General features: G+C 43.8%; 1 protein-coding gene across 1 annotated transcript in view; it reads right to left on the bottom strand.

Annotated features, from left to right (window-relative positions):
• adam19a (ADAM metallopeptidase domain 19a) overlaps positions 1 to 18,426 on the bottom strand; it is a 77,092-nt gene that overhangs the window by 8,384 nt on the left and 50,282 nt on the right. The window contains exons 7-17 of the mRNA XM_058067908.1: positions 17,373 to 17,449; positions 15,920 to 16,115; positions 13,708 to 13,773; positions 13,348 to 13,419; positions 13,113 to 13,279; positions 12,113 to 12,197; positions 7,378 to 7,520; positions 7,122 to 7,299; positions 3,900 to 3,989; positions 2,235 to 2,430; positions 1,971 to 2,079 (exon numbers count right to left, since the gene is read on the bottom strand). Of these exons, the coding sequence (XP_057923891.1) occupies positions 1,971 to 2,079; positions 2,235 to 2,430; positions 3,900 to 3,989; positions 7,122 to 7,299; positions 7,378 to 7,520; positions 12,113 to 12,197; positions 13,113 to 13,279; positions 13,348 to 13,419; positions 13,708 to 13,773; positions 15,920 to 16,115; positions 17,373 to 17,449 (1,379 nt within the window). The remainder of the gene's footprint in view (positions 1 to 1,970; positions 2,080 to 2,234; positions 2,431 to 3,899; positions 3,990 to 7,121; positions 7,300 to 7,377; positions 7,521 to 12,112; positions 12,198 to 13,112; positions 13,280 to 13,347; positions 13,420 to 13,707; positions 13,774 to 15,919; positions 16,116 to 17,372; positions 17,450 to 18,426) is intronic.

The raw sequence follows: 18,426 nt of genomic DNA, 5'->3' as shown, positions 1-18,426 counted from the left end.
CAAAACTGTGGTGAGACCAGCCATGTTTGGTCTAGAGACAGTGCCACTGAGGAAAAGACAGGAAGCAGAACTGGAGGGAGCAGAGATGAGTATGCTGAGGTTCTCATTGGGAGTGACCAGGATAGATAGGATCAGGAACGAATACATCAGAGGGACATTACATGTTAGAGGCCTTGGAGATAAAGTCAGAGAGGCCATCACAGTTTTTTGGACAAATTCTGGCTAAATCAGGCATCTCAAAAAAAGCCCGCAAGAAGGGTGGAATCGAACCCTGGCCCTCCTGGCTGTGAGGTCTGCACGCTAACCACTCGACCGCCGTGCCGCACAAACATGAAATAAATGTTAGGAATTAATTTGTTTTCGTATCATCGCTCAGTAGTTGGTGGAGAAATCCCGGTTGGCAAGCACAAAGGTCGTTTCTTGTCGTTGGCCTCAGGAGGGATTATGGTCAGAGAAACGGCTCCGACTTTTATGTTTTCACATGTTGGAGTCATATTCAGCATTTCTTTGCCTTCAAACTCTCTGACTCTTATCTGACCACATCACATTCAGATATGGATTGTCAAACTTCAGACTTCTGTACATGCAAGGGGGGACCTTGCGGACACTGTAGGATCTCAATCCATTTTCTTGGCGACTGTAGGTCCTAACTCCATTGAGATCATTAAAGAGCTCCTCCTGTGCCATTCTGGTCTGGTTTCTCACTTTTCTCACAATCATCCATAATTCACAAGATAAAATCTCGCATGGAGCTACACAGTTGAGTTTTACTAATTTACTAATGATTGCCTTTCTCACCATCTTGTAGTCTATTCCAGTCTTGTACAGGTCTACAATCTTTGACTCTTTCTGTGGCAGGTGGTTTTTTTTTATCCACATAAGGAGATGGGATTAGGACTACTTTCCCAAAGGGACGGGACTAATGTGTGCTTCACGGTCTTCACAATCTGGGAGGTACAGGACGGTACTTTGAATACTGAGCACAATCATTGATTTAACGTTTAATTTTACATTGAACATGTATTTATATATCCACCCTCGGCCATCTCTGTGTGGAGTTTGCATGTTCTCCCCGTGTTTTTCTCCGGGTACTCCGGTTTCCTCCCACATTCCAAAAAACATGCTAGGTTAATTGGCGACTCCAAATTATACATACTAGGTATGAATGTGAGTGTGAATGGTTGTTTGTCTATATGTGCCCTGTGATTGGCTGGCGACCAGTCCAGGGTGTACCCCGCCTCTCGCCCGAAGACAGCTGGGTTAGGCTCCAGCACCCCCCGCGACCCTCGTGACGAAAAAGCGGTAGAAAATGAATGAATGAATGAATGTATTTATATCTGTAAAAATCATAATTAAAATAATGGTCCGTTTATATCTCCGTAAGTGCGTAAGCAAATACTTTTCCCCACTGCAACTTTGGATGTTGTTGAGCCATTCTTAATGTTGAAAAACGTTCTTATCAACACTAACATCTTCCTCATTGATATGCAGATGAAGACTGGCAAGTACACAAACTCGCATGTGCCGTCTGAGGGGATAAACGCTGAAATTACAGGATGATGGCGCAGTGACTAATGCTAAGATTAGTCAGGTTCTGTCAAGAGACGTATTGCATTTACATATCCTCTAATCAGCCTTACTGTAACCGCTGCAGCATTTAACGAGTCCTGTGGGACCACATCATCAGCAGCATCATCAACTTGCTCATTAACATAACTAAATTGCTCATTTGGATCCATTCATTAGTGGGGAGCAGCGCCATGGTGAGGTTTCGGTGTGTTAGCATGTATGAAGAAAATCCATGATTTCCCCCCCTCACTTTGGACAGGAGGAGATGGAAGACTATGTTCTCTTCACTTCATCTAATCCACCAATTTTCTTTTCCTAAAATGGTCTCCCTGCTCAATGTGGACATCGTGAGTCACCACACAGTGGAGTGGAGTACATCTTCATTGACCATTATCTCTCACCTTTTCGCACACTTAACGTAGTTGCCGTGCTCATCTTTCCCGCAGTTTCCAAAAGCATTCCCTGCGGCATTCACATCTTCGAAGCATGCGTCGTGGGCCGGTCGAGCACCTGGAAACACCATACATCCCATAATTGCTCATTGCTCTTTTTGCAAGAAAAAAAACCCATTGAATCAATACAAAAACACGTTACATGTTACATGTAAATGTCGGTTTTATAGGAATATTGAGCATGATGTCCACTGGAAGTGGACGTGTCCTTACCAGAGCCCCACAGCTGCAGGCACTGCTGCTCATGGGTCAGACACATGCCGTTGTAGCAGTATGCCCGTCCGTACTGGCAGGCGGAGCCGTCCAGTAAGTAGACGTTAGCAGGGCAGTAAGGCGACGCCCCCGTGCAGTACTCGGGAAGGTCGCAGGACCCAGCCGGGCCCCGGCACATGGTACCCGCTTGCTTCAACTGGCACGGGAAGCAGAAAAAGCAGGAGTGAGGACTCGGATGACGGATACTTATTCATGTTTTTGGTTTGCTCCATACCTCCCTAATAATAATTCTAATACACTGGAGCTAGGGTCTGGGCGAGGCTGGGCCGCATCAGGTTTACCAAAAAAAAACAACAAAAAACGCATTTATTAAACAGAAAAATAAATAAACTTTGCTTTGGTTCCGATTTTCTACAAGAAAAGCTCTGATAAAACATTCCACTTTTCTACACAAAAAAAGATGAAAAATAAATAATCAAATCAAGAATAAAGAAAATGAATCAATCAGTAATAAATAAATATAATAATAATAAAACAGCAAATAATAAAAACTTAAGAAACAACACATAGTTGGTGGGTAGACAAATTATTTTTTTCAGATTAAAATGAACAAAGCATTATTAGAGCCCTGTAGACATGACAAAACACGACTATAGTCACATTTATACTCTTTTTTATTTACAACATATTGCGCAACTGCAGGGTCTTGAGACACATGCTAACTCGCAAACTAGAGAGCTAGCGACCTAAACAGTAGCCTCCAAGTTATTTCCTTTAAACTTAAAAAGCCAAAAACATACCACTTCCACACAGATAGAGAGGACGTAATATTTTCTGGATACATGATACCATACAGCATCCATATCAAACATTAAACTTTCATATCAAGGCGGGGGCCTCAAACTAGCATCCTGTGGGCCACAGTTGGCCCGCGGGCCGCGTGTTTGAGACCCCTGCTTTAAACCATCCTGTTGATCAGCTCCCGTGGATTCAGGATGTAGAATTTGAACATCCCTTTACTAGACAATCTGCTCTACCTCCTGAGTCACGTCACCCCAAATGTGATGTGAGATCTTCCTGGAAGTAGTTCAACTTCGCAGCTGAACAGTGCCACAACGGTGGCGCAATCCATTATGCCTCAATTTCTCTCGACATGATTAACCACAGAATTCTTATTCAACGCAACCACTGACTGATGTATTGTTACGTCTGTCCGTCTTAAAGACGTCTCTTCAGTTTGCATTCATTACCAATCATGAGTGAAGCCAGAACTTTGAGTATACACAGTGGTGGAGCTAAGAGCGAAGGTGTGGATGTTTTGTTCAGATAGCTTAGCATACGCTGACCTACATCGGATTTGTTTCAGCATCTTTAATGTACAAAAAGCACCAAAATAGACGCCTGCAGCATTCATCTTTTATGTATGCGGTACTCAGTGGGAAAAAAGGCTGGACATCCCTGGAATAAACAGTGAAGGCGCTCGGCTTTGACACCTCTCACTCTTACAGCGGAATGTCAAAATGTGCATTACATCACTGAGATGAGCGCCGATGATGAGAGGCACCGGTGTGGTTTGAAGTTGACACTTGATGTGCAATGACAGGAGTTGTGTTAAAAGTCTACAAGGGTATACAATGGAGTGGTGTGTGTGTGTGTGTGTGTTACCTTACAGCCTTGACAGCACACTCCATGGGCACACTGAGCCTCTTCCTTCAGGGTGCAATTGTTGGCATTGCAGCAGTCATTGGTGCATTCCTGCAAACAAATGAGAGCAGTCAGGTAACATGGATGTTTTAAAATGGCATATTTTTCCATGCAATTTGGCCTTTTTGTCCATTAAAAGCGTTTGTGTATGGATAAGTAAAACTAAGCTTGTGTCATAAGAAATGTGCAACATTATCTCATGTATTTAAACCTTATTTAACAGCGGAATACAATAAAGCTATTGACATAGTGGCGCTGATTTCATTACATGCCACAGTAGACGTTTGTGCATGACTAACAAAATATTAATATTGTCTCCTGGGCTCTGCCTACTGTAAGTGAATGTTGATTTTCTATATAATGTAAGGCATTGCACATTTAATATATCACTATGTTGATGAACACCGGAGCAAAAACATTGCATTGATATTATTGTACAAATATAACGGCAAGCGTTTTGGGAGGTCTGATTTTTTTTGAGGAGGCATTTTTGTGATGCAAATGTATGACTCTTTTGAACGCAACTTGTTTTGAGAAGCCAAACTCTTTACTTAAGTGGCCCCAGCAACTTAGGGGAACTACGTTCTTCATCGCAGATCACTAACCAGTAGAGGTCTAGACAGAGCAGCTGGCCCCACGGCTGGCCGGACTCCTCGGCTAACGGGGCGGGGCGGGCTGAAGAAATCTCAAGAACATGGCCGAAAACTAATACAAAAAAATATTGATAGCCTCATTTGTTTCTTGAAAGGTCACCTATATTGTCCATAATCCTTCCTTATATCATCTTTTTCACACAATTTATACTATCTTGAGCTGAAAAGAGGTCATTTAATTTTTGTTTGGCCGGCTGACGGCTGGCCGCTCAAATCTCACCGCAGCTGTGGACGGCTGTGGGGCGGGGCGGCCAAGGAAAAGCACACTCTACTAGTAGACCTCTACTAACCAGAACTAGACTCACAGTAAGTATGTGTAATGTTGCTGTAATACACTACTGATGGCTATGTCATACAACTTCATGTCAAAAAAATCCCACACTATTCCTTTAAGTGGGCACTTTACGAACCCGGTGGACTGTGGCTTGATGAACTGGTTGACGTAGACGAATTGTGGACTTTTTGCGGTTCACCTGTATCCATGCTTGTGTAATCATGGCCTTATATTTAAAAAAAATATAATGATCCTGTCTGTCGTGGCATTTTTGTATTTGTATTGCTAAAAAATAAAGTACATATATTTTAAAAACACCACACGAAGGCGAAAGTGTCATTTATGAAGCCCTAAGTCATGCTACTAAGTACACCATGACACTCATAAAGCATTAAGAATAAGTGACATTGCAGTGGGATTCATGAGGCAAGAAGGGATTAAAAAAGGTACGACAGGCAAGTCAGAACTTCAAAAAGGTTGGGGTGGGGGGGTGGGGGGGGGGCATGTGTAAAAATAAAATGCAGAGGTGTGACACATTGCTGCACACCAAGAGCATTTCCTGTTGCCATGGCGCCCTCTGTAGCGCCACTGCTACGCTCCTTGTAACAAATGTGGGAGGAAGGTGATCACGCTGACATGAAAAGAAGATTTTGAGTAATGACAAGAACAACAATAACAATAACAAAAGCATGGAGTACTGTATGCTGTGACAAAGAAGACACAATGGACTTATCAAGAACTCTCAAACCGCTCCATGGACTTTCACAAAGTCACTAGTCTGCAAACCCAAACGTTGGTGACGTGTTTGTCAAGCGGGGTCTTGTTAGAAGCCTTTCTGTGACACAGCTCTTCACGGCTGCTCAAAGCAAAACCTCCGTCTTGATGTTACACACGCAGACATTTGAGCGAACTTTACGACAATCTCTCAAGCGTGAGGCAAAGATGAGACGCATGCTGCATGAAGGATAAAGCCAAGCTTAAAAGGAGCACTACACAGACATTTAATCAATTAATTCATCAATTAGGGGTGAGCCCAGAGCTCTTAGTTCGCTGCTGAATCGTAATTCTTTATCTGGGCAAGACATTTCTGACAATTCTATACTTCTAACAGTTTGGATATTAATACTAATTAAGAGGTAATAATATTAAAAAAAAAACACTCATAATAAATTTTCTGCTTCTCCATCTTAGAGCAATATGATGCGGAAGAACTTAAAGGTGTACCCAAACAAGGTCAATAGTATCATTCCCACTTCATGCCTGAACTCCGCCATGTTTGGCGAGTGTGAGTACGCCGGTCCACACCAAAGCATGGCACACTTCCCTCCTCTGGCATGATTGAAAGAGGGGGTCTCGGGCACGGCATAATCCCATGTACACGCACCTGCAGTCTAGCCAAGTTATTGACTGACTGTAATGCGATTGCTCCGTGCATCTTTGGGCGGGAGGTAGAGTACATCCTGAACTGGTCGCCAGCCAATCACAGGGCGCATAAAAAAAAGACGTGTCGACATGGAACTATTGACACATAGATTGAGGACTGAAGAAGACATTTGTGGAGAAAAATGGGTGAAATGGCTCAAATTGCACTCAAATTGCACCATGACAGGGAATGTGGGATAGCCAAATTGTGTGATGTGTATGTCCAGTGCCCCTTTTTTTTGTTTTGAGGGTGTTTGTATTACTGTTGACGTTTTGTTTAAAAAATATATAAAAATAAATAAAAATAACGTATATTAAAAAAAAAAATGCAATCGCTCTCCTTGCAAGTAATTAATGACATTGGCCAAATTTTCCTCACGAGGCTCGCGGGGGGTGCTGGAGCCTATCCCAGCTGTCTTCGGGCGAGAGGCGGGGTACACCCTGGACTGGTCGCCAGCCAATCACAGGGCCCATATAGACAAACAACCATTCACACTCGCATTCATACCTTAAATAGGTTAATTTGGAGTCGCCAATTAACCTAGCATGTTTTTGGAATGTGGGAGGAACCCGGAGTACCCGGAGAAAACCCACGCAAGCACAGGGAGAACATGCAAACTCCACACAGAGATGGCCGAGGGTGGATTTGAACCCTGGTCTCCAAGCTGTGGGGTCTGCGTGCTAACCACTTGACCGCCGTGCCGCCCACAAATAATCAGAAAGACTCAAAACAAGAAAAACTGTAGTAATACAGCAGTGAAGTAGTGATGGGTCATATAGTGCAAATCCACACACAACCTCCAAAGTAGAAAAGCCAAATAGAAGTGTGCTCACATCAGGTTCGCCGCAGTCGCACTCCTCTCCATCCTCCACGAAGCCATTGCCGCACTTCTTCCCACCCACGAGGTCCTTCATGTTGGGCATGTTGTACAGACACATGCCTCCCCCTTTCTGGAAGTAGCTGTCGAGGTCACGTTTGCTACAGTGGCTGAATACCCTTGGAAATGGATGTCTGTAGCAGAAGTGGAAGTCATGGCCAAGTGACCCTTTTTGTTGCAGGACTGAATGTGGTACTTTTAGGAGGCCTCACCCAGTGGCAGCCGCCATGACGCACCCGCCCTGGTCGGCGGTCGCCTCCACGCAGCAGCCGTCGTGGTCGTGACTCATTCCAAAGTTGTGTCCGATCTCGTGGGCCATGGTGGCCGCCGCACCGATAGAGACCTCCGAGTGGTCCTGGGGGCATCATAATGGTGTTTACTTATGATCTGATCCAAAATAAAGTAATTTATCAAGGGTGATGTAATATGGTGTGTTACCACAATTATTTCTTCATAATAAATGAAAGATTTTAAAAGGTGATTTTAAAGTGAGGACAAGCGGCATAGAAAATAGAAGATTTTTTTTGTCCAATACTGTCAAGTCAAAATCCACTGTGTAGCATTTTACCTTTTAAAGTGAAAGTAAATGACATTTTTCAAAGTGCACTCCTTTTCATAAAACCAGAGAAATAACAAAATAACGTCTAGTAACACAACATGCTCAGTGCAAAGTAAGCATCAAAATATAAGCATGGCAGTATTAACATGGAATCTAACACCAACGATCAAACTGCACCATTTTTACAAAGATTTGCACATGTACATTTATTATCACAAAACGAGAAGGCAGAGGGGGGCGGCACGGCGATCTAGTGGTTAGCGCGCAGACCTCACAGCTAGGAGACCAGGGTACAATTCCACCCTCGGCCATCTCTGTGTTTGCATGTTCTCCCCGTGCATGCGTGGGTTTTCTCCGGGTACTCCGGTTTCCTCCCACATTCCAAAAACATGCTAGGTTAATTGGTGACTCCAAATTGTCCATAGGTATGAATGTGAGTGTGAATGGTTGTTTGTCTCTATGTGCCCTGTGATTGGCTGGCAACCAGTCCAGGGTGTACCCGCCTCTCGCCCGAAGACAGCTGGGATAGGCTCCAGCACCCCCGTGACCCTCGTGAGGAAAAAGCGGTGGAAAATGAATGAATGAATGAATGAGAAGGCAGAGGCACAAAACAGTGTCATGACAGTACTCCTCCCTTTCTCCTGTTTATAAACAGGCGCCACCTGGTGGCCTGCCTGGCTTCTCCAGGAAACGATGTGTAGGTTCCAATATGAGGGATCGATAAACACAAACCATACTGATTTGAGTCGACCAAGTACTGGAAACCCTTGCTCAGTCACTAAAATGACCTTGACCATGAACGGTGAATGGCTATTGATTAGGAGGTACCTCTGGAGCGCTTGGTTGCTGGGGGTGACGAACTTGAAGGTCGGATGATGACCTGTTCAACAGGGTAAGGGCCAATTTACCTAGGTTTTAGTTTCTTAGACTTGCCGTGGAGGAGCAAGTCCCAAGATGATAACCACACCCTCTCTATCCAGGCGTGTACGTATTCCGAATCTGCAACTAAATCCAGTCCTACATGGGGGCCGTGGACGAGAGGGGTTGGGCGCAGGAGTACATGATTCTCAACATCCTACTGAAGCCCCTAAAAGATACGGGACAGGAGTTGGATAATCTCTTGGTGTGCCACTTCGGAGAGCGGCGAGTACAGTCTGGCGAGTATATCGGGATTACGGTTCATCCCTCCCGGATGCGAACAAGGTGGTAAGCATTATGAAGATCTAGTTAAGTGAAAATCTTTGGGGCAGTGGAGGGAGTTGAAAGTGGAATCTAATGAAGTAAGGGAGTAGTTGTTCGTAATAGTGATGTTATTAAGCACACGATAATCAATGCGGGGGGCGGAGTAATTTATCTTTTTTTCTACTAAAAAAAGAATCCTGCTGCTAATGGAGAGGAGAGGAGGGTCGAATAAGCCCGGAAGCAAGCGAGGAGGAAATGTATTCCTGAAATGCTTCCCTCTCTGGCTTACACAGGTGAGGAAGGTACAGCAGCGCCAGGGAGAAGATACATGCTACAGTCATAGGGACAGGGACGCAAGATCAATTTTGGTGGCCGCAGGGAGTGGACACACCCACCTGAGACAGTGTGTGTGGAAAAATACGCTCTAATTAATAAGAGAAGGCTTAGCCCACATGACAAAAGATGACAAAAAAAGTTATTCTTTCTTGGTGATTACCGTAAAAACGGAGCAAAAAGAGTTGGGTCTAGTTGTCATGGTGTGGTGCAAGTCTGGACTCCAGACGCAGCGGTAAGAGGCAGATCAGGTGACCTCAGTATTCATTTGTACCAAACAACAAAAAGCGATGTTGTAAAGATGGCATAGTACCATAGAGTCAAATAAATTTTGACTTTGGCAGATGTTTGCCAAATGTGTAGCGCAGAAGTAGGAGTTATAATTCAGCGTCTCCCAGCTGCCAGCAATCAGCATAAATAGATGGGTCAGCCATTATCATCAGGTGCGCCCAGTAGCTCCCCCTCCAAGGAAACACAGAATATGACAAACTGTTCTTATGTCTTTGGCCAAATTAGCAAGTAAATGTGCTAATTCGGGCGGCACGGTGGTCTAGTGGTTAGCGTGCAGACCTCACAGCTAGGAGACCAGGGTTCAATTCCACCCTCGGGCATCTCTGTGTGGAGTTTGCATGTTCTCCCTGTGCATGCGTGGGTTTTCTCCGGGTACTCCGGTTTCCTCCCACATTCCAAAAACATGCTAGGTTAATTGGCGACTCCAAATTGTCCATAGGTATGAATGTGAGTGTGAATGGTTGTTTGTCTATATGTGCCCTGTGATTGGCTGGCGACCAGTCCAGGGTGTACCCCGCCTCTCGCCCGAAGACAGCTGGGATAGGCTCCAGCACCCCTGCGACCCTCGTGAGGAAAAGCGGTAGAAAATGAATGAATGAATGAATGTGCTAATTCGGTTCGGTGCTAATTTGCTTATGTCAAAGTCAAAAGCCGATCAGAAGGGTGTCAACATAAACAGGTTTCACTGAAAAGAACGCATTTTTTGTCCTTTTCTAATCAGCTCTTCAAATACCAACAAGTTAAAAGCCACTCTGTAGCTTTGTGCCTTTTAAAGTGGATACAATCAATCATTATTATTTTTATTTTTATTTTTTTACAAAGTGCACTCCTTTTTATTATACCTGCTGGCGTAAACATTGAACAGAGAGCTGAGTGCACTATGTTTCCTGTTAAAACTTTTAATGTGCATGATTAGATTTGAATACGCCGCAGGGCAAAGTGGCTTGAATTGAATATAAAAGCCATCCGCAGCTCTGTGTCACACCAACACAATGACAATATTTCAATATGATGTGAAGTCATTCATTTTTACCTCTGCTTCAAAATTCTGCAATATGACAAAAACATAATTTGAGAGCGTGAGGCGCTTTTTATACAACACCGCTTGAATTTGTCATACCACCTCTGCTCACAAGACATCCAGCAGCCTGTTAGAAGCTAATCAAAATATTGATCTCTCAAGATGGGCCCTTTTTGCTTACACATGGTCATTACTTTCGACGGGAACAAACAAATCCCACTGAATAAATTGCCAATTTGGGGTCCGTTGCATAGAAATAGGCTTCAGACATCCAGGATAAATGACTGAGCTGAGTTCAACCAATCCAAAACGAGAGCGTCTTGGTGTAATTGGTTGCCTAAAAACCAAGCCAGGATGAGCAGACACGAATTCATCAAGGCAGGTGAAGCATGTGGCTTCCGTAATTAGACACTGCCATCGATCACGGATTCACTGATTCACCATGGCAACGAGAATAGTGTACTTTCCCAGTCAGAAGTGGGGACCTCCCGGGGGGCTTACGATGAGGTAACAGAGCAAATTAAAAAGACACTTACTGCTCTACTGCACCCATCACAATTACAATGCAAATAGTTGGTTGCTTTGTTGTGTGTTTAACAAACTAGGAACAGCGATGTACACCAATAATTATGAAGTCTTTATTGGTGTATTAGCATCATGTATACTTCTGGTTTCCCCTCCAGCACTGAGCCTTCTGGGTAATATAGCACAATAGACATTTACCAACACCATGGATGAATCTGTTTTTGTTTTGTTGCAGTTTGTCCATAGTTAACTCACAATTAATCACATTCAATCGCAGATAGAAATAAGTTTTTATCTGTAATAAGTGGGGGAAATCACATTAACATAAAAAAAAAGGAAACGTTTAAAGGAAACGTCCGTTATTAACGCGTTAATTTTGACAGTTTTCGTTTTAGGCAAAACATGATTAACTTTGGACATTTTTGTCTTTTTTCTGATATGTTGCTGAACAAATCACTGTTTGTGTTTGGTTCATGTTGATTTGATCTGACTGATTCTTAATTTGGCAGCACAGCGGTCTAGTGTTTAGCGCGCAGACCTCACAGCTAGGAGACCAGGGTTCAATTCCACCCTCGGGCATCTCTGTGTGGAGTTTGCATGTTCTCCCCGTGCATGCGTGGATTTTCTCTGGGTACTCCGGTTTCCTCCCACATTCCAAAAACATGCTAGGCGACTCCAAATTGTCCATAGGTATGAATGTGAGTGTGAATGGTTGTTTGTCTATATGTGCCCTGTGATTGGCTGGCGAGTCCAGGGTGTACCCCGCCTCTCGCCCGAAAACAGCTGGGATAGGCTCCAACACCCCCGCGACCCTCATGAGGAAAAGCGGTAGAAAATGAGTGAATATTCTTCTGAAACAGTGATAGTCACACCAGAAGTTGTCTTTAGAAGACATGGGAGGAAAAACATCACTTGTGATGCCTCCTCTATAGGACAGAATGTATGGATCAACCAAAAAATGAATTATTTGTAACAGTGAGTGAAAAGAAAAGATGTTTGGAGGAGCACAATGAGTTCTAATATTATTCCCACATACCACGTTGATCCCTCCAGAGTTCTCCAGACTGCACATGCCCTCCAGCGGTGCCATGCCGATAGTTGTCCCCTTGAAAATCACACCGCTGTGACACACACACACACACATACATACACATAGAGAGAAAAAAATCACTTAACCTCAATCTGCTCCCTGTTGATTTAGTGACTCCACAGTGGATGCACATTGATTTCTGATGCCACATGTCACATCGCAAGGAGACTTCCATCCACCTTGTGCACTTAGCATCCCAAACGCAAGCGAGGCCTGTCTCATCAGTCTCACGCCAAATCAGTGTGTTTGTGTGTTCAGTCAGTGGACACAATCGAACTGAATGGGCAAACTATGGCCTGTTAACCTTTTTTAATGTGGCACACTCAACTTTTCCCAAATTATTTCATTAAAACTCCTTAACACTGACACAGACTGAGGCAGAATGTCTGAATTGAACTGTTTGAAAAATACTCAGTTGAAGCTACGGGTGTTGCGAACCACTGATTATGTCAAACTATTACGATAATGAATACTATGATTATGAATACTATGATCATTCATGTTGTGAATGAATACTATGTGTTATGATTGGTCGTGTATAATTAATTTTTAGCCCAAAAGCTACCTCTTAGAGACCTCTGATTTTTAAAGGTAAACAGCTCGCTAACCCATACACTAGAAAGCGCTTCTTGTACTTTTTCTGTACAGGGAGTTGAAGTGTAACATCCAAGAAAACCGAGGTGAGTTGTTGGGCATTCGTGATAAAAAATTGTGCTTGAGGTCTGTCACCCAAAAGAAATGTGTCATTTTATCACAAAAAGCTTTTCACAGCATCTGAGAGACAACCTTTTTGTGCTTGTTTTTTTTTTTTTTTTTTTAAGCGCCACAGTCGATGACTAAACTACTCAAAAGAGCCACTTTTATGGCGACTATTTCCGCCTACTTTACTGCACAGACGTCTGCATAAGCGTACAAAATGTTTCGGCTGAGTGTTGAGTGTCCTCACGTTAGCAGCTGGGCATTGTCATGCTTCTTGCGGGACTTCAACTTCTGTCTCCACTGGAGGAAGGACCAGAGGGTGGCGTTGGGTTCCTCGCTGACAATACATTGGTCCCGCTCAGTCCAAACCTCCAAACCAATCAGAGGAACACGGATGTTCAGGGCCCTGTAGAACTGTAAAGACCACCACGGAAGAAAGTCAGTCTCGCCACAAAATAAGACGTAAAGCTCACTTGAATTACCTTGTCCACGTAATTGGCAATTTCCATGATCCTCGCCTTGATTTTCTCATAGTCTTTATTCTGCCGTTTAAACTGTAAAGGAGAAATGGCCAAGCATCAGTGGCAATAATGAAAAAAAAAAAAAACGTATTTCTGCTCAGACAGTGTAAGCTAATAAGTTCCACTTTTCCGCTTTTAAGCGTGTCCATCATCATAATTGTACACATTATACTGGGATATGACTGCACTTAGAAGGAAAAAGTCATAACGAAACCAAAGCAGCAGAGCATCCCATCACTGAGCATATTGTCCATACTCTCCCTTCATTAAGTGGACACCTCGCTATGAAAGAAAGAAGACTCGGATGTGAATAAGGCATACCAGTGTGTTGTCAGCCACGATGTAGAGCTCCATGTACTTGGTGGTTCCCCACGTGTTCCTTTTCACCTGTCATCGGAGACAAAGGGAAGCACAGTTTGGGACACAGGACTGACACATTCAGAATTTGACACACCGGATGTGAAATGCTGAAAGAGGGAGTTACATCTCGACATATGTGTTACCATGCAATTTCGAGAAATTTGTTGGATGTGACCAACACGTAGAGGACACATGGTAGTCAGAGGGGTTGCGATGGTGTCGTACTTATTGAGGAAGTGATTTATGCCGCTTGCCCTCAAATATTGGTAGCTTTTAGATTGTGAGTGTGGTGTGCGACTCGTACGTTTCATGTAAGGCTGTCGTATGCTTATCTCACTGGGGACGTACATGTGCGGGCATCGTATGCAGCCCACTCACTTTGATTGCTTCCTACGACTATCGTGACCATGAGAACCAGAGTGTACAACGGACAAGGCGTATTAATGTCAGATTCTCAATGCCAAAGTGCATCCACGGAGGTGAGGAGAACCACAGTGTATAGCTGGAAGAATACATGGCCAGCCTAAATGGTTTTATTTCATTTGAACATGCATCAGATTACAATTGAGTGCATCACATAATCAGTTCACAGTTCCAGTTCCAAAGTGTATTTTTAAACTTGCAGCTCCTCTGCATTGCCCCTTCAACCTAGCATGCATAAAATAATGAATATGTGCTGTCTGCGGGTTTGTAAATAAGTGTGTCTCTCTTGCAATTTTTTGCTATTTTTCAAAAATGTCTTGGGGAGGCGGGGTACACCCTGGAGTGGACAATTTGGAGTCGCCAATTAACCTAGCATGTTTTTGGAATGTGGGAAAAAACGGAGTACTCAGAGAAAACCCACAAATGCACAGGGAGAACATGCAAACTCCACACAGAGATGCCCAAGGGTGGAAGCAAACTTGGGTCTCTTCGCTGTGTGGCCTGCACGCTAACCACTCGGTCGCCGTGCAGCTGCGATAATATTGAATATCGAAAATATTTTGTAGGAATTATCAGCAAAATTTGATATTGTGACAGGCCTACACAGGAGTCGGTAGGATGCTTTCCTCTGTCTTTTTGTCCTTGATATTTCTTCAATAATTACTTATTCTTCAACACATGTCCCTATTATACTTACACAGAGAAAAAAATCACAACAATTTACTGTAACAAACATCATTTCACAGTTTTTTGGACCAATTCTGGCTAAATCAGGCATCGCAGGAAGATGATTGGAATGGTGCTTTCACAATAATAAAATCTGCTCTGCACTTGAGTCATTATGCACATAAAGCATATTTTCTTAGAATTGCTGAAATCCTGTGCTGTTGGGATTGAGGTTACAAAGAACACATAAAATAAAATAGTAAAATCACAAGCTGATGGAGTTTGAATCTCCGTTGAGCATCTCTTTGTGGAGTTTGCATGTTCCAAAAACATGCACATTAGCGACTCTAAATTAAAAAGGTATGAATGTAGAGTAAACATGCATACAAAACTATTGAAAAGAATAGTGGTACTGGATTGGTATTGTTATCACTGCATTATCGGAAAAGATATAAGACAAGTGCTATCAGGCCACCCCGACTTTAAAGCCAGTTTTACGACTCCAGATTCTCCCCCACAAGTAGGCTTCCTAAGGTTTAAGCGCAGCTATTACATGAGGCCTTGCTGTGATTAAAGCTCATTGATTAAAAGGTAGACAAACTGCTGGCTCGGCTATGTGGCACCACCGTAGTGCACTGGACTATTGTTGAAGCAAACAAAAGCCTCAGGACCCAGCGTTGGTTCGCCTCATGCTGGCGGATGGATGAATGGGTGCCAGCCCAGAGAGAGAGAATAGAGAGAGCGAGAGCGAGCTAAGAGGTGCGATGCAGGAATGGGAATGATAAAGAAATGGAGGAATAAGAGAAGGATGGTGGCCTTGTGAAGCGCGGGGAGTGCTTTAGCTAATGTGAGGTCCTTAAAATGATTGATGTGGAGAATGAATGAGAAAAAAAAAAAAAGACAATTCAGTCAAGACAAATAACGCTACCAACTAGAAGAGCAGTGAAGTACATTCATTTCATCTTCACTTAAGTCAGTCAACCTGCAGCACTCAGTCAAAGTTAGAATCCAACCATCAATTACACACAAATAACAATCCGTAACCATCAATTCATCAACTAACAGATACAGTATTTGTACTCACCCTTGAATGATGTGCTTTGAGGACGTTGGAGATGTGAGAGGACAGTGTAGACACTGTGCTGTGATGGCCTTGGCTACACATTCCACCATGAAATTCCAGTTGGTCCGCAGCCAGCAATGAATGGTGATGGGGAGGACCTCCGCTAGCCATTGGCTCCAGGTAGAAAGTGTTGTAAGAATTCAAAGATATCAGGCCCCTGCATCAAAGTTGGGGGGGAGGTACATGAGTCTCACAGAATAAACAGTGCACTATACTAGCGCCTCAGTGTATGACCACCCATCCATCCATCCATCCATTTTCTGTACCGCTTATCTTCACTAGGGTATACTGGGGCACATTGTCTCTGTATATTCATTCATTCATTTTCTACTGCTTTTTCCTCACAAGGGTCGCGGGGGTGCTGGAGCCTATCCCAGCTGTCTTTGGGCTACAGTCAGGGTACACTCTGGACTGGTCGCCAGCCAATCACAGGGCACATTGTCTCTGGATATTCATTCATTTTCTACCACTTTTCCTCACGAGGGTCGCGGGGGGTGCTGGAGCCTATCCCAGCTGTCTTCGGGCTAGAGGCGGGGTACACCCTGGACTGGTCGCCAGCCAATCACAGGGCACATTGTCTCTGTAAATTGATTCATTTTCTACCACTTTTCTTCACGAGGGTCGCGGGGGTGCTGGAGCCTATCCCAGCTGTCTTCGGGCAAGAGGCAGGGTACACCCTGGACTGGTCGCCAGCCAATCACAGGGCACATTGTCTCTGTATATTCATTCATTCGTTCATTTTCTACCGCTTTTTCCTCACGAGGGTCGCGGGGGTGCTGGAGCCTATCCCAGCTGTCTTCGGGCAAGAGGCGGGGTACACCCTGGACTGGTCGCCAGCCAATCACAGGGCACATTGTCTCTGTATATTCATTCATTCGTTCATTTTCTACCGCTTTTTCCTCACGAGGGTCGCGGGGGTGCTGGAGCCTATCCCAGCTGTCTTCGGGCGAGAGGCGGGGTACACCCTGGACAGGGCACATTGCCTCTGTATATTATTTTTTTAAAAATATTATTAAAATATGATGATACACTTGAATATGCATACATTTCCACCATAAAACCCATCTCTGCCAGTTATATTTTAGAACTTCTTTCCGGGAACCATTAAGAGGATCAAAACGACTCCTGAATAAGATGAAAAAAGGAAAATCCTAGTCCTCCCTCCTTCTAAATGTAGTCCAAATCCATGCGGCTTAATGCAGAAAATAAAGCTAATAATAAACCTAAATCTTAAGAAAAAAACAAGAGTGTGACTATTACATCTATTATCTAGCCAATTTCCATGCATATTATCCCGGACATGAATCATACGGGAGCTCATTTCTTTCTCTTGTTGAAATATTAACAGAGGTCAAAGAGAGCGTGCTTAGCATGTTGCCTGTGGTGTTATGTCATGTTAGTAAAATGCACATACCTGACTCCTGAGCAGGTGCTGAGGGCCACCCAGGAATGTGGATGTCCTCTCACGTGGCCGTGATAGAAGCAGTGATTCTGGAAGACAAACCATAGTGTCTTAAAGGTACATTGCACTGTGATGGTTATCATAAAATATAGAGCAGTAAGATATGGATGGACTCTTGTGATACTTAGTTTACACGATAATATGGTATCATGTAAGGCAGTGATTTTCAACCACTGTGTCGCGGCACACTAGTGTACCTTGAGAAACCGTCAGGTGTGCCGTGAGGAATTATTCAATATCACTTTTTATAGTTAACATTGATTAATCATTATTTGCAAATATTATATCAATAGCCATTATATCAATAGCATACATGGACCCAAATATTCCAATTGCATTTGGTTTATTTGCTCAAACGGAAAGAATTGAACATGGATGGAATATTCCTTTAACCCAGGGGTCTCAAACTAGCGGCCCGCGGGCCAAATGCGGCCCGCGAGACATTTTGTAACATTTTTGGTTAGTGGTGTGCCACAAGATTTTTCCAATGTAAAATAAACGTGTTGTGGCTCAAAAAAGGTTGAAAAACACTGATGTAAGGCACAAGTGACTCAAATGAGAATGTTGCACCAACTAGTTCCACTTGCCGCATCAACAATAAGTTCCATCCTGACAAAGGAATTCATTCATTCATTCATTTTCTACCGCTTTTTCCTCACGAGGGTCGCAGCTGGTTGCTGGAGCCTATCCCAGCTGTCTTCGGGCGAGAGGCGGGGTACACCCTGGACTGGTCGCCAGCCAATCACAGCGCACATATAGACAAACAACCATTCACACTCACATTCATACCTATGGACAATATGGAGTCGCCAATTAACCTAGCATGTTTTTTGGAATGTGGGAGGAAACCGGAGTACCCGGAGAAAACCCACGCATGCACGGGGAGAACATGCAACTCCACACAGAGATGGCCGAGGGTGGAATTGAACCCTGGTCTCCTAGCTGTGAGGTCTCCGCGCTAACCACTCGCCCACCGTGTCGCCCTGACAAAGGAATGATAAATCAA

Source organism: Doryrhamphus excisus, chromosome 3 (assembly GCF_030265055.1).
Source record: "Doryrhamphus excisus isolate RoL2022-K1 chromosome 3, RoL_Dexc_1.0, whole genome shotgun sequence".
NCBI classification, from domain to species: domain Eukaryota; kingdom Metazoa; phylum Chordata; class Actinopteri; order Syngnathiformes; family Syngnathidae; genus Doryrhamphus; species Doryrhamphus excisus.
The sequence above is the reverse complement of the archived record's forward strand: the minus strand, read 5'-3'. Positions and strand labels throughout refer to the sequence as shown.